The sequence below is a fragment of the Ptychodera flava genome, chromosome 21 (assembly GCF_041260155.1).
Source record: "Ptychodera flava strain L36383 chromosome 21, AS_Pfla_20210202, whole genome shotgun sequence".
Taxonomy (NCBI): Eukaryota; Metazoa; Hemichordata; class Enteropneusta; family Ptychoderidae; genus Ptychodera; species Ptychodera flava.
The window spans coordinates 9,946,686-9,964,490 of record NC_091948.1 but is presented as its reverse complement, the minus strand read 5'-3'; the positions used below and the strand labels follow the sequence as shown (position 1 = coordinate 9,964,490).

The 17,805-nt window shown below is 35.5% G+C and overlaps 1 protein-coding gene across 1 annotated transcript in view; it reads left to right on the top strand.

The window, feature by feature from the left end:
- The window catches only part of LOC139121350 (ubiquitin-like modifier-activating enzyme 6), a 71,077-nt gene that overhangs the window by 17,391 nt on the left and 35,881 nt on the right, over positions 1-17,805 (top strand). The window contains exons 7-8 of the mRNA XM_070686168.1: positions 10,616-10,738; positions 14,435-14,558. Coding sequence (XP_070542269.1) covers positions 10,616-10,738; positions 14,435-14,558 — 247 coding nt within the window. The remainder of the gene's footprint in view (positions 1-10,615; positions 10,739-14,434; positions 14,559-17,805) is intronic.

The following is a 17,805-nucleotide window of genomic DNA, read 5'->3' as shown; positions in this document are numbered from 1 at the left end:
GTGTATAGCTGTTTGAGCTATTGATGACATTAATCATAATACTGCATTGCTTTGCCCATGAATCAGAACAAACATCATAGATATTTTCATTCGTAAGGACACATACGGTGCTTCCTGAGTGATGCACTGTCCACTAATTCCACAGTAATAGATCATTCACAGGCCCCTGAATATGTGGGAAAATAGAAATAGGCAATAACTGGATAATATGTGAAAACCCTTCAGGCAGAGACTGCACTGCCATCTTGTTACTGGTGAAAACTGTATACCATATTTATTTATATTTCCTATTACATTTGGATTCTGTTTATAAAAAAAGGCTGAACATCAATCATCATATTAAACATAGCTTTATGCATGTAGCCGTGAGTACAGCTGTAATAGAACTGACATGTACTCAGATGTATTGCTGTCATGTAATTGACTTTTTCACACTCTTGACAGGTAGTACAGTGCAAAATTGCATATTTAACAAAAATATGTAATCTTGCAATAAATATAACTTCAGTCATCTCTACTGGGCTCTTTTGTGCCATATCATGAAAGATAACTAAGTTTCAATAAGTCTACCCTGACAATAAAAAACTAGACATTAGTTTTCATATCATATTGCTTTCACATATCAAAACCCCATTACCTGTAAATGTTGATGTATTTCCATTGTTTTTGTTCTGTGTGTAAAGTACACTATTGTTCTACCCCATCATACCATGTCCAACTTGTCACAACAGCCTGTATGTGTTTACGTCCAATGTTATTTACATGACAGCTGAATTCTGGTTGGGACGAGACGTCATTTACTAATGTCATATTACGGTAAACATTTTACACATTATGCTATGTTTGTAGATTTACAATTTTGTGGTCAACGTACTCTTGAGAGAAGAAGAAAAAGAAAACATGCTTGGGTTTTTTTAACAAAAATCATGAAATATTGTCAATAGTTACAGTTATTGTCCCTTTGACATTACCGGTATATAGAATGATATACCTTTAATTCATTCAATTTTTGCTCTGGCATATATTGTGATAGGGTTATGTATCTCGGCTCATGTTAGAGAATTTCAAAGGCTTTCCTTTTAAGAACATAAGAAAGCAATAACTTGTAATCTAAAGTATCATATTTCTGAACAAGAAATCCAAAATGATATCAGTGTATGTCATAAATGCAAGCAGTCTACACATCAAACTAAGAATACAATTAGCTAAGATTTATGGCATTTCTTATCCTTATTTACATTTCTTTGTATTTTTTGTGGTGTACTGTATCAGATATGGTAACTTCTAAAATATGTCTGGTATGCTGTAGAGTGCAACAGTCATTGCCTTGTGTCTAATAGTTGCAAATGGACCAACTCATTTCTCCCTGTGTGCTTATGGCTACCGTTTACCATTTTACACAGCTAATGAAGTGCCCAGGTGTTCGCACGTTGCTGTCTGTTTTTGACCTGCGGGTGGTGGGGGAAATGGACAATGCTCCCATCACAATACAATTATGTGCTAAAATATGGACTTCAATTAGTTATTTGTGAGCATGGCCCACATCAGCCTAATCAGCAATATGTCAGCTCTTCCGGCGTACTTCACCAGGATGCATAATGGACAGTTTGACATTTCCAACCTGTGTCCATTACCCATGGAACAGTTAGCCGTACCGAAACAATGAAATCGCAAATGTATCACAGCAATTAGGTCATATGCGATTTATTACTGAATATCAGTAACTCTAAACTTAAACATTTCTAACCATAGAATTATGTCATCAGAGAACAAGGATTAGGCAACTAGCATGTTCAATACCATGGCCAAAGATTTTAAGCCAGCACTTGATTGCCTATGGAACAGCTAGCCCTGGTGCAGTGTTCAGAATGAAAGTGTATCACAGGATACATTATGAGGATCATATAGATTTAGCTTTCACTTGATATCAGTAATCTTCTAATTTGCCAGAGACAATTGTGAAGTCATGTTAGTAGGGAGCAAGGGTGAGTCAATGGAAATGTTCAATTGCATGGTCTAACATTTTCAACCAGCACTTGATTGCCAATAGAACAGCTAGACCTAACTTTGGTGTAGTGTTTCAAAATGAAAGTGTATCACAGCGTATAGGATCACTATGGAGACTTAAGTATTGGCTAATATCAATAATTTCCTGATTTACTCATGACGCCTGGAAATTCTATCATTAGGAAGCAAGGATGAGTCAGTGGATATTTTCAGTTCTGTATAATCATCTTTACAGCACGATTTTAATTCCTATGAATTGTAATGTAGGGTCCAACTAATGCATCCGAACAGTTATGAAAAAGAATGTCAATGAAATAATCTGTCTTTCACTGTGAATTTAACCATCAGCAATAGAATCTAATGGACATGTGGTATCTCCTTGTGTTTTTCTAGATTCTCTAGTGAATTGCCATCTGTCTTTACAGTGCACTCCAAAGTGAACACCAATTGTCCAAGTAGATGACATGTTTTTGTTGTGATCATAGTGATTCCCAAATTCCTTATTCAAATGGAGAGAGATTTAGAGCAAGTACGAATAAGGCTTTTGTGACAGAAAAATCCAAGATATTTCTTGAACACCATTTCACAAAAATTTCATGATTGCACTACCTTGAACAACAACAAGGTACGCAACCCTATGATCAGATCTTTAAATATCAAAGCTATTACAGAACCAGCTTTGCCATTTTGTTCTGTTGTGGTTTTGCAAAATGTGTTCGCATTTCATAATGAAAGCATCTTTTCCAGTCTCAGCAAACAGGCAAGTCGTGTATGCCTTGTTCATTAACAAATTACCTGAATTTGACTTGTAGTAAGTTGTTAAATCCCTCTTGTAGTCTGGTTCCCTGACCCATTTCCCGGTAGAGGGCGTGGGGAAATATAGGGTCAGGTACCGGGTAGCCATCTTGAACAGAATTTTGTTCAAGATGGCGGAGATTAGTCACCTGACAGAACATGCTACAACAAATATGGCTGCTACCATAAAAACGCCGGTCAAAATTCGACTGGATCAGAATTATGTTCGAACACAGGTATCCGAACCAAAAACATTGGCACACGAGACGGGAAACATAAACTGAAAGGATTAATCTAGAAGAACAGGGAAATAGAGGTGATTGAAGGCTGGCTGTGATATCGCAGCAGTATTTGTTGCGTGTATCGAACGCGCTAGGGTCATCGAGGTCATCGCCGACTGTGGCGTGACCCCAATGACCCTAGCACGTTCGATACACGCCACAAGTACTGCTGCGATATCACAGCTAATTGAAAGCAAACTTTGTTGGAACTGTGAACGACGATTGATTTCGATGGATAGAATGGTGTCCGAATTTTGTGAAAAATGCCAGGCATCATGTCGACGTTCTAAAAGTATTAAGAGGTGTGCTAAATCACAGTGGCTAAATCATGGAGGTAGAAAGTCTTTCTTTCTACCTCCACGGCTTTGTGGTACAAACAAGAAGTTGGTGTCAAGTGAGCCTGAAAGTGCGAAACCCAAGAAACATGAGAAAAAGTTACAAGTGTTACTTTCATCCAATCACAGCTTGTTTTATTTTAACCCAATAGCGTCCATGTTTACATTAGCCAGTACCTGACCCTATATTTCCCCACGCCCTCTACCGGGGAAATGGGTCAGGGAACCAGACTATCCCCTCTTGGTCATGGTAAAAATTGAACACCTGTGCATCCAATCACTATGCAGGTCAAAGGTCACACAGTCTTACCGTGTAAAACAATGAGGATTTTTACAGGATTTTGTGTCTTCTAATTTGCATGCTCATGTACTTTTAATAATATTCAGTAAAAATTCAAATTTGAGAAGCACTCATATGATAGTACAAAGTGCACTGATCAGTGTTATAATTTGTATTCTCATAGCAGCCATAATGATAGTACAAAGTGCACTGATCAGTGTTATAATTTGTATTCTCATAGCAGCCATAATGATAGTACAAAGTGCACTGATCAGTGTTATAATTTGTATTCTCATAGCAGCCATAATGATAGTACAAAGTGCACTGATCAGTGTTATAATTTGTATTCTCATAGCAGCCATAATGATAGTACAAAGTGCACTGATCAGTGTTATAATTTGTATTCTCATAGCAGCCATAATGATAGTACAAAGTGCACTGATCAGTGTTATAATTTGTATTCTCATAGCAGCCATAATGATAGTACAAAGTGCACTGATCAGTGTTATAATTTGTATTCTCATAGCAGCCATAATGATAGTACAAAGTGCACTGATCAGTGTTATAATTGTATTCTCATAGCAGCCATAATGATAGTACAAAGTGCACTGATCAGTGTTATAATTTGTATTCTCATAGCAGCCATAATGATAGTACAAAGTGCACTGATCAGTGTTATAATTTGTATTCTCATAGCAGCCATAATGATAGTACAAAGTGCACTGATCAGTGTTATAATTTGTATTCTCATAGCAGCCATAATGATAGTACAAAGTGCACTGATCAGTGTTATAATTTGTATTCTCATAGCAGCCATAATGATAGTACAAAGTGCACTGATCAGTGTTATAATTTGTATTCTCATAGCAGCCATAATGATAGTACAAAGTGCACTGATCAGTGTTATAATTTGTATTCTCATAGCAGCCATAATGATAGTACAAAGTGCACTGATCAGTGTTATAATTTGTATTCTCATAGCAGCCATAATGATAGTACAAAGTGCACTGATCAGTGTTATAATTTGTATTCTCATAGCAGCCATAATGATAGTACAAAGTGCACTGATCAGTGTTATAATTTGTATTCTCATAGCAGCCATAATGATAGTACAAAGTGCACTGATCAGTGTTATAATTTGTATTCTCATAGCAGCCATAATGATAGTACAAAGTGCACTGATCAGTGTTATAATTTGTATTCTCATAGCAGCCATAATCTTTTCCAGTAGTTCAGTCTTGAAACCAAGATAACACCAGATATGAACTGTAAATGCTCACGTGTTTCATTATATATTGCAGTTATGTGTAAATTTGAACCTTTGCCACGTGTTTGCAACTTCATTGAAAGTATTATGATCAACATAATGAACAATATTCACCACAGATTAACTCTATAGGTCATTAAGTATTCAAATACGCAATTAGCTGAAATAGAAATAATTAATTTCTTTGACTGCTGTCATTGTATCACCTCTTTATATAGCAAGTGTAATTGCCTCTTGTCAAGTCCTTCAAACTATATATTCCAAACTTTGAAAGCTCATTAGATATGCAAACTATAAATTAGCTGACATGAAAACTTAAGTGCGAAATGACTTCCAATATTGGTATAACCTGGTATAATCATCAATGTACATAGCATGTTATGCCAACTTTGATCAAATAAATCTAAGTATATATCCCTAATTTAGAAAAGTTCCTTAAATACACAAATTAGGAATTGGCTGAAGCAAAAATGCTTAATGCCTTTCAATAATGTAAGCCTACATAATAGTATAGCTATTTTGGTCAAGTAAATTCAAATATATATCCCTAATTTCAAAAATTCATTAAATATGCAAATTAGGAGCTGGATGAAGTAAAAATGCTTAATGACTTTCAGTATCGTCGTATCATAGTATCTTTAATGTACAAAGCAAGTTTCGTCAACTTTGGTCTAGTCAATACAGATAAATATCCCTGATTATGAAAGTTCATAAAATATGCAAATAAGGAATTGGCTAAAGTTAAAATACTTAATGACTTTCAATAATGTTCTTCCATAGTATCTTTAATGTACATAGCCAGTTTCGTCAACTTTGGTCTCGTCATTTCAGATAAATACCCCTAATTAGGAAAGTTCATAAAATATGCAAATTAGGAATTGGCTGAAGTAAAAATGGTTAATGACTTTTCATAATGTTCTATCATAGTAACTTTAATGTACATAGCAAGTTTCATCAATTTTGGTTATGTAAATTCAAATATATATCCTTAATTTCGAAAGGTCATTAAATATGCAAATTACGATTTTGAAGAAGTAAAAATGCTTAATGACTTTCAATAATGTTAAATCATAGTATCTTCAATATGCATACCAAGTTTCGTCAATTTTGATCGAGTATATTCAGATATATACCCCTAATTAGGAAATTTCATTAAATATGCAAATTAGTAACTATCTTTCACGTCAACCCTTAATAACTTTCACAGGTGATATATCTTGATGTGATCAACATTTGTAGCAAATCTCATCAAATTGTGTGCAGTCGTTCTCAATGTATATCCGTTTTTTCTAAAATCATTAATTATGCAAATGAGAAAAAAGTCAGCAAGCCACACCCACCAAAAACTAATCAGTTCTTGCCATTTGCAAACTAAATCTATGTACCAGATTTGATTCTGATCTGATCAGCCGTTTTTGAGATATTGAGCACACAGACAGACAGACACACAGACAGACAGACAGACACACAGACACACAGACAGACAGACATCGCTGCGACAAAAAACGAAGATAAGAATTTGATGTATAAATGTATGACTGTCATACAAGTTTAATATAGTCTGAGGATGTACATTTCAGAAACAGAGATAACCTTACGAAAACGATGTGCATAGTTTAGCCAGAAACTAACGATATGCGCAGAAAGCCATTGGCTATTGCAGTACCCTAACATACGTAGACAATTTAATCACTGTAAGTGTTTGCAATCAGGTGTCATGACTTCAACTATTGTATTCATTCAAATACTGTAAGTTCTACTCGCTTTCCAACAGATTCTATTAATATGAAAGACCTCTGTTGTGTGGTGTTGATAAATGCTGCAGTGGTATTTCCTCTAGCAGACTCCCCTTGTAAGATGAATAATGACTTTCATGAGATGCAATATTTCCAAATAAAACATTCTGAGACCACTTTATTTTGTCTATAATGCTGTGTTTCTTTCCGAATTTGAGAAACATTGATAATACAGGTATACAACTTGGAAAACATCATAAGATATTCGTCTAGGCGCAGCTATGTTTACAAGAATAAAGAACTTTTCAAAGCTACCATGGTCGCATTGATGTAATCAGAATTATTGTTTGCTGGTGTGAGACTACAGTGTCTGTTACTTGATAATTACTTGAGACAGTACTCAGTTATGTTACTTTTTCAATGGGTAGGTGATATAGTAACAGAATAAAAACAGATAATCCATGATAAACTCTTGTTATTGTATCCCTGTGGTGTTGTCACCTAGTTTGACTGGACAAATTACATTCCATTGGTTGAATGACCATGATAACCTCTACCGTATAACTTCATGTGTTCAGTTGCTGTTTTGTTTGCAAAGGGTTGTCATTATCCACATGATGGTTAATATTTGTGACGCTTATAAATTACAGTCCGTATGTCCACCATATATGACATCTTTTTAAAATACATGCTTAAAAGACAGAGCAAGTGGTGACGATTACCCATTTCATAACATTAGCATTCACTCCTGCATCACAGTTTCACTTATCCATTTCCCTAATCTCTCCTTTCCAAGTACATATTCCATGCTCCCTGGATTAAGGAAGGAATGATTATTTTTACCAATAACATGCATAGAGATTGAATCAACTCTCTGCATCTATGTAGACGGCTTAACACCATGTTACAAGATACTGTGAAGATGCAGTATTAGTATGCTGGCAGCGTTCTGGGTATCACAGCCCTCAGTGGAGTGATATTTGCATTGAAGTGTCAAGTCAACACTTACACTGCACCCTAGCAATGATGATTTGTCAGATTATATGAACACATGAGAGAGAACCCATTTATGAAACAAGGCCTAATGTGTGATTCTCTATAACGATACTGCCATATCTGTGTTACAGTCAAACATTTCAAGATAGAAACTAACAAAAACATTTTTGAAATGACTTTTGATGAAATTGTTACCTTCCATGAACATGCATGACAAATGTACAAACTGAATTATATTCCGTCTACGTTGAATTTACCTTTCCGTTATTGTTTATTGCACCAAACAGACAAGGTACCAGTACTGTAATATGCATGTGTTTTTTTCTGTTGACTGTCAAGCAAGACAATGCTGCTGTAATGGTATGTGTCTTATAACTCTTAAAGAAAGAGAGACCAGAATGAAAAACATTAAAAAAATTGTCACAAAACTACACTTTCGAATAAATACGGAAAGAAAACACACATGAATAATTGCTGACTCAGCAGATTTTCAATTGTTGAGAAATAGTCTTGTATCTCTGTATACTTGAAAGTCTTTTGTAGAGGAACACTTACTGCAACCAAGAGTCAATATTTCAATGTAAGTCTCTGCTTCTCTGAAGGCTGAAATTAGTCCTAATGTAATGCAGACTGTAAAAGATAAAAGGGTATATATTTTCATACACTGTATCTCCAAAAGTAGTTAAGGAGGATCAAATTTTGTCATGTTTCTCGTTACTTATAAATACCTGCATCATATTCAAGTGTAAAGAAAATCACAATAATTTGTAAATTTTAGGTAGGCCTCTACCTTGATATATATTAAAAAGTATACATACTGTAATCTGTGAATTTAACCATTTTGTCTCTTTACTATTAAAGTAGAACGCACCTCGGGGACAGCCATTCGGACTCTCAAACTTTTACAATTCTCTTCTGATATACCACATGTGGGGGTTCATTTTAAAGCTCTTGGTGAAAGAAAACTTTTCACCGGCTTAGTTTTCGAAATTCGAAAATTTTATCTAACCCCATAGAGTTAACACAGGGATGGCGGCCATTTTGAATTTCTAATATCGGTAAATCTTGGGTAAATTGTTTCTCTAGTACCAAAATTTGCACGGTGACCCCCCTATTTTCATTCTTGATTTTGAAAGAGAATGATTGAAAGATTCCTTGAGGAAAATTAGAGCAAAAGTTTAAGTCTTTCACCTTCGAGGTGCATACTACCTTAAAGTGGACGCAATGGTTGTGCTATCACACTCTCACATTGCAATGGCGCAAGTAATGTGTCCGCTCACATCATGGTTAACAGTAGTTGCAAAGCCAAATAATTTATTACAGAAACACTATCAGAATCCAACATGGTAAATTGTATCTGTCTCCTTCCCCTTCTGGTTTTTCCTGTCTCAGCTTTTAGTAAATTGACACTTTCTGTGCTATGTGTCGTGCCATGCACTTTCTTTATTTCCGTATCATGCTTGACTGTAAATAAAAAACATATTAAATTATGTTGTCTGGCCAACTGTGAACGTTTTATGCACAATCTGAAATACTCATACTCAGGAATGACGTTATGCTTGTCTGTAAGTGCAACTTTGCAGTTATGCCATTAATCAGAGTCTATAGACAATATGTCTCCCAGGGACTAGCTTTAGTGATTTGGAAAGTAAAAAACAGTCATGCCTAATTTTGTACAGTTGTTGAAACCATGCAGTGAAGCTACAGATTTGATCACTCAACCAATTTTGCTTCTGCCCGCTATTTAACCCCACTTCTTGTTCACATGCGTACAGCCTGTAACAGAAAGCAATATTATTGCAATGAAACTGCCATTATAAATATGCACATGTTCTGTATGTTTGATCTGGATAAATGCTGTGTATAAATAGATATTTGATCTGATATCAAGCTAGCTATTATTGCTAAGGTTGGGGAATATTGGTAAATGATTGGGAACCCTGGTAACATTGCTGCGTCCCTCTATTGATTGCATTGATATACCAAGGGGAACCCCGGTAACATGACTGGGGAACCCCGGTAACATTTACCTACTTACCGTCCTTAACAAAAACACTGCAAGCTATCTATTATTGAACCTGGAAGATTGCCCAGATATTCAACCAGATCAATTGGAGGTAAATTTAGCTTTCAATAGCATTAGTCTCAGCACGATAGATAGTCCTGTCCATGTATACATTGTTGGATGTTATTCAACCTGCTGGAAGTCCTCAGGAATACTTTACACAAAGGAACCGTGCCAGAAATTCATTGAAGAATTGCAACTGCTGCTGTGTAGTGGTGGCATGCCAACTAATTTACCTGCAAAGAAACTGAATTTAATTTTGACAGTTTGTCCTTTTGATGTTCTTATGGTTATTTGTATGAGGATAAAGAAGTTATTTATATCGAGCTGAATATTGAAATATGAAGGTGTGGTGGTCACAAGGGCAGAGCTGTGACCTGTCCTGTGTAGGATATGCAAATCATTACCTGATGCACCCTTTGCATAAAGGAAATTTCAAAAGGGTAGCAACTGAGTTTATTAATTCAAATAAAGCAGAAGCAAAAATTTGCAGGGGAAAATTAAAATAATGGAAGTACCGGTAGATAAATAAATCAAGTTAGAAAGTGAGAAATGCAGGTATTCTTTGCTGTTGATTGAGGAATACCTGAAAGTAGACATTGCAATGAGAACAGGCCAGGCGGCAATATTATATAATTCAGTGATGCAAACAGTGTTTATGTTATTCCCTGTGACTATTAAATACTATGGTTCACAGCAGATCTTTCAAGATCTCAATTCATGCCATCTTTGCAGATGTCACTTTATTCTTTTCTTTTCTACCGCTGAAATGGAAAGAGGACAACTCACACTGAAGAGATGCTATAACCCTGTGCACAGTTAATTACTTTTAACAAATGTTTGTTCCCCACAGTTCGTTGCAGCTGACGTATATGGTGTCTTCTGTTCTGCATTTTGTGATTTTGGTGAGAATTTTGAAGTTGTCGACCAGAATGGAGAGGAAGTCCAAGAAGTATTCGTCGCTAACATTACAAAGGTGAGTACTGCTGTTTTAGCACTTCAATCATTTCAATTTAGTCTACGGCAGAAAAATTATTTATTATGTATGGACTCATTTTAATGGAACTTGTATACCAGACTTGTTGGTTCATGTTACTTTGAAAAAATATAGTCATTGTGTAAAGCAAGCTTTCAATGTAATATTACTTATAATTTAAATGTAATTAAAATGGTGACTAATGGCAAACAAACAGTGTGTACACAAAAATCTCCAAGACAAAGTACAAAACACCACTTCCAAGCTTGTAATACAGTTATAACGTAAAAACCACTGTAATGTTTTATTGAAAGTTTGATGCCTATATTTAAACATTTAAAGAAGCTGCCTGTCACAGTATACCATAATTTACAAAGCTTTTTATCCAACTGTTTTATCAAACAGAGGGAATATTAAAAATATCAATACTTAAAGAGGTAAATTTAGCAATATATCAAGCAGTGAAATCAAAAATATAGTGTGCAACAAGTTATACTGGTATATGCTTTATACTTGAGAAAGTACCAGTATACAGATGCATCAGAACTGAAGAGAAAAATGTAATCATAAACTTTATGGTACTGTAATTTAAGTATTGTGAGACAGGTGTTAGGGGTTATGGTGTGTATGCAGTCATAATGTTACCACATTAAAGGCTTTGCAAAAGGCAATTCTCTCATGAAAGATGAGAATCGTTTCATGTAGTTAAAATGTCAAGCCATACTCAGTGCATAGAGCAGTGACTGTATGTATGCAGTGTAACATTCTCATCAGCTTCAATCGCAAATTCCATCACTGCTCATCAGTTAAAAAGCAGAACTCGGTATGATACCAGCGCAGAGTGCCAAATTTCTACTCAAAACGCAGAATGTGAAATCCACATTTGATGCTGTTGCTATGGTTACATTGTTTCTATGCTGAGTGGTGACGTGTTTGTCTCAAAATGGATTCATAATTGGAGTGTGGAGGGAGTTCTTCAAGGACCAATTTAACAGTGTGAATAGTTAATTGTGATAGTGGTAAGGATATTCCCCATCGTCATTTACCCTGAATGCCAAACAGAGTGTGATTTATTGTCCATTAGTAGAAAAACAGATAATGAATAAAATAATTTCCAATTGGCATTTGATGGCAATTTGACTTACTTTGCTTCAATTAGACTAATCTTTTCAAGGTTTGTTTGTGTATGATAAATAACTGATGTTTTCAGTGGCAAATCCTGTGTTGAAATTTTTGCCGCATCATCGCCTTGGTTTTATTCTTTGACAGCCCAATACATGCTTATTTATATGCCCAAGGCAATGACGCAAGCATAAGTGAGCTTTCCTTTGAGTGATAGAAATGTGGAAAATGTATGAGAGACCAATTTAAATTAACAATTCGTACTGTATTTAAGCAATATTTCTACATGAAATAAATTCTGTTTTACCCCTGAGGGAAAGTTAAATGGTACATTCATCAAAAATGGCCCAAACTCAAAAAAAATAAATTTGACAGCAAATATGTCTACCATGTGACAAAATATTCAATCTGAATATTTTTTGAAAATGAATAAGATATGCTTGATATCCTTCAATATAAAATATTGATTTTCTTTCAAGAATTTACTGGTGGCATTTAGAATAATAGGCAAATCATATGAAATGTCATCTTGCGCAGTTTTCACTTCAGTCTTAGTTTTTAAAGTGTTCACAAAGATAGTTTTAATTCATTAAAATGTCTGCGCCTTCCCATCAAGTGTGTACTCCCAAACGTAACCTATCAACTTCTGATAATTAAAGAATATCTGAAATCTAATCTGTCACTTAGAAGAGCCATCCTGACTTCTCAATTACCTTTCACTTTCACATTTCACCAGTTTACAGCCATCAGGTTAACCCTCCAGGCGAAAAGGGCCAGCTTGTTTGATACACTAATGGCCGCAGCTGTGTCAGTGCAGACATTGAGTGTCACATTTCCACCAAGTGACTAGGCCTTGATTGCCATAACTCTTGTATTGATTCAGACGTGAAATTTTGTAAGGCACGACATTTTCAAGGAAAGATTTGTCCTATTAGAAATTCAGGACACATACTAGGAAAAGATATTGACACTGGAATTCGAAATGAGAATATTTATCAGCACCAGCAATAAATGATGAATTGTATTAGTGACATTAAAAAATGTTGCCAACAAATGTGACATTTTTGCCAGGATATATCCAATTATCAAAGTGACAGCTATCTGTTAACTAATCACATACTTAATATCTCAAGTATGTAATTCTTCTCTTGAGTCGGCTTTCTCGTTGCCCTTTCCACATTGAAATCATTAATTTTCAAAACACACAAGGAAAATAATCTTATTGATTGTTGTAGCAGCCCAAGTTACAAGAAATAAATTTGTAAAGCATCTAGTTAATTAGTATTATTTAGACAATGCTTCTCTTAAAAAGGAGAAATTTCATGTATTTTAGAAATTGATGTGTTTCTGAATGGGTGCTGGCATACCCTATCATCACGCCAGGTTTTTAGCTAAGGTTTCAGAAATACTTCAGAAGTAATCATTTCAATGCATTATCAGGTCACATCTTAGGTGACCAAATTCATAAAAGTCGTAAGTGTGTCCAGTTTTGACCAAAGAATCCCAGGAGGGGAGATGGAGAGAGACAGTGACAGACAGATAGACAGACTATTTATTTTCTGCTACACAGTAGTGCATGAAAGAAACCCAGAAGAGGGGGAATGGAGAGACAGAGAGACAGATAGTCAGACAGAGACTTTTTGTTTCCTGCTACACAGTAGTAGACCAAAGAATCTCAAGATGGGAGATGGAGAGAGCTAGCGACAGATAGACAGAAACCATTTATTTTAAGCTACACTGTAGTATACCAAAGAAACCCAGGGGGGATGGAGAGACACAGAGACAGATAGACAGATACTATTTGTTTCCTGCTATACAGTAGTTGACCAAAGAATCTCAGGAGGGGAGATGGAGAGAGACAGTGACAGACAGATAGACAGACTATTTATATTCTGATACACAGTAGTGCATGAAAGAAACCCAGAAGAGGGGGAATGGAGAGACAGAGAGACAGATAGTCAGACAGAGACTTTTTGTTTCCTGCTACACAGTAGTAGACCAAAGAATCTCAAGATAGGGAGATGGAGAGAGCTAGTGACAGATAGACAGAAACCATTTATTTTAAGCTACACTGTAGTATACCAAAGAAACCCAGGAGGGGGGATGGAGAGACACAGAGACAGATAGACAGATACTGTTTGTTTCCTGCTACACAGTAGTAGACCAAAGAATCTCAGGAGGGGAGATGGAGAGAGACAGTGACAGATAGACAGAGACTATTTATTTTCTGCTTCACTGTAGATAGACAGAGACTATTTATTTTCTGCTACACTGTATTACACCTAAGAAACCCAGGAGGATAAGATTGAGAGAGACAGAGACAGATAGACAAACTGAGGCTATATATTTTCTGCTACGCAGTAGTAGACCAAAGAAACTCAGGAGGTGAGATGGAGAGAGACAGTGACAGATAGATGGACAGACTGTTTATTTTCTGCTGCACTCTAGTAGACATCAATATTCTCAAAACCATAGAATCGGCAATTTTCTCATGAACTAGAAAATCTACACAATGTACACCATTACAACTTAAATTATGGTATGTTAATGACTGTGGTTTGAATTGCAATGCAGGCCAATCCAGGAGTTGTCACCTGTCTAGAAAACCAAATGCATGGACTAGAATCAGGAAACACTGTAGTATTTAAAGAAGTTGAAGGAATGACCAAGCTAAATGGCACTCTTCAAAAGGTTACAGGTAAGATCTCTAAAAGGGAAAGCAACCAGTGTGAGAAGTTGCAAGTCTTCCCGTCAGTTTGCTTTAAACTTGAAACACTTCTTAACTCTGTGTGTCTGTTTAGCTAGCATTTCTTTCCACTGGTCACATACCGACACACATTCAATATTTTCTACAGTCAAATGGGACATTTTTGAATCAGTGACATGTCAATTTGTCTTAGAGAACTTTATGCTTCCCATCAATTGCCAATAGGTTGTGTACACTAATGGACAATGATCTTTAGTGTGTAGTTGCTCAGCCTGAAAATATAAATTATGCCAGAAGGTAATTACATTTAGATGATTGATACCATGTAGATCCTTTATGCAAGTCATTCTTGTACAGGTAAATAGATGATTATGTTCAGAAAGTTGCTCTACACTTGAAATTAATTTTTCCAAATTCTACTGATCAAAATTCTATATGCATTAGTGCACCGGTAATGTAAGTGGTATTGGTTCAGTTCTAAACCATTAATACTAATATCACTGGTGGAATAATTGATTTTGCCTTTGAAAATTTCCCTTTGCAATGGGAAAGCTAGCCTTCTTTCACAGCAATGCACTTGCTTCAAACTACTTAAAAATTCATCTTTCGCCTTGAAATTGTGTCTAGCATTCTCAGTGGTCTCATGACCTCGTGGTTAGGTCTGATAGATATACCGGTAATGACAACAAAACAAAGACAGTGGATTGGCAGTTTCAGTATCTTTTTGTCAGTAACTGTTCATCAATACGTCTTTAAACTCACCTTCAAATTCTCAGATATATCTTTACAGACTGTTTCAAAGATCTTTAAATATGAAAAAGAGAAATTGAACAATATTAATTACATGGAGCACTGTTTGACCCAGAATTTTGTTAGCCACCAGAGAATTCGTAATGAAAAGATTATTGGCCAAATTACACCTAGATATGATGGTACCAGTGTTTCCTGTCATTTCCTCTGATAATAAAAAGGTCACATTTCTATTGTTCAGAGAATTTTTGATATTGATATGCATGCATTAGTTTTTAATATAGTACCGGTACAATTGAGTCAAGACTGTCTGGCTCACAAATTTGATAAAAAGATTGTACAGTTCTAGTGTTGATACTGGGTGTGACGTCAACCAGGTCTTGTGCCATGTACTGGCTGTATGTCTGGTGTATAGAGTCACGTCCTTTGATGACATCATCTCCTTGCAAGTAATTCAACAGAAATGGAGCTTCCATGTATGCTGCATTTGAATTAGATCTACTTTGTGAAATCCTAGAAGATACCACACCTCAATTCTTTGAACAGAGGAAAAGGAAACCTGTACGTCAGCCCAGTTAGAAAGAAAATGATGTTATACCTTAATAGATGGAAAGAAAAAGGCATGAAAGAGTATTTTCATTAAAAAGGGACTAATTACCATACTTTGAGTATAATGCATGTTGTTTTTTGAGATCTTTTGCATGAACAAATTAATTTTGAGCCATTTGCCAGAATTAATTTTCTTTTAATTCGATCACTACCAGCATCCATCTCCCACTCATTATTTGATATGGTTATACATCAAAACAATATTGCGGTATTTTTGACAATTTCACGAATAAAACATACAAATGTGACTGCTGATGTGAAGAAAATTTCACCTTTTGACGGGCTATGAGGGTAGCAGTAGACACATCTTTCTCCAGGGGTTGTAAGACACCTCAAAACAGCTCGGCAGAGAGAAACAGGTTGTTCTTGGGTGACTAAGGCCCAAGGGAAAATGAAATGAATTGGTCTGCTTTTACCAGACCTCATCTATTTCCTCACTAAAATGCGGAGAATTTCTCAACAATCACTCATCGTAGTTAAAGATGATGCCACAATCCTCATTTTACATTTTCTGAAGTGTGCATCTATGCCTAGATGGCACATTTAAACTTATCCAAGTAACAGGTGTGTGCATTTTTACCCATTCTGGTACCATTTGCAAAACTTTCAACAGGTAGCCAGCTCTTTAACAGGTATCAGAGCCAAAACAACGCATCCCACATGACCATAAATTGACCAATCAGAGCAGAGATTGTAGTCACTGCACTAGAAGTACAAATTAAAAAGCATGTGGAGGCATGTGGTGTTTAATAAAACCAGTCCTTTGAAAGCAGTGGCTTCTGTGTTTTGAGTCCTTGGAGAGGACATACCCTAGTACACTAGCCTCTCTGTTCTACTGTATGTAACTAGTTGATTAATGGTGGATGTGTTATCAACAATCACCGGCAAAATTCCCATCTCTGCAAGGAAACAATTATTCCTGTTTTTCTGACATGATAAGTGTTTCTACAGTACAAATATGTGAAACATGTCAGAAGCATGTCAATACTATTAAGGTATTAATAATTCAACAAACTGCATCTTTAAGGTGGTCTAATAGATAGGTAGTTTTAATCAGGCAGTGCTCAAAAACCAGTATAAATAGCTTAGGATAATTTATGATGTTAATTAATTCCCCTTTCCCCCATGTGGTTTAGAAGTGCAAGGTCAACCTAAGTTGAGGGTGTGCTCAATGTTTTGAAGTATTCCAATCCAAACTATCTCCTACATTATTTCAATTTGATATGAGAAGTCTTTCATTAAGTGTCATCAACAATTTGAATATGGATTTGTATTTGATATTTATGAAACATGAAAATATCTCTACTATGTTTTGTTGTTTTAATCTTGAATTTATAATATTTGAAGAAAAACATTAAAACACATACTTCAAGCTTGTGAAAAGATTATTTAAAAAAAATGAATGGTACAAAATTCTGTATCTATATAATATATAGTTTGGCATTATGTGCACACAGCCATTGCAGAAATGCGACACTAATTTTTTACATGGTAACAGTAAGAAAATATTTAATATTAATAATTAAGTTGTGAATAGCAGCTATTTATGCCAAACATATCCTTGTGATAGCCTTTGAAATGTGTAATATTATATTCAAGCTGAAAGCTGCAACCAGTTTCCCTTAGTTTGAATAAATTATATGTGAATTGAAATATTCTAAAATTTCATTCACCTTGATATCAAATAGTTAGACTGGTCTTACCAGTTCTTTTTATATTCAAATTCTTAGATTTGTGTAAAGCTATTGCAAATTGTAAATGACGCCTTTGAACAGTGAAACGTTTCCATCAGACTCTGAAAGAGCTACGGAATATCGAGATTGAATAATCCAATTCAAGTAAAGGTCACTGCACTTACAGCAGTTATCAAAACACTATT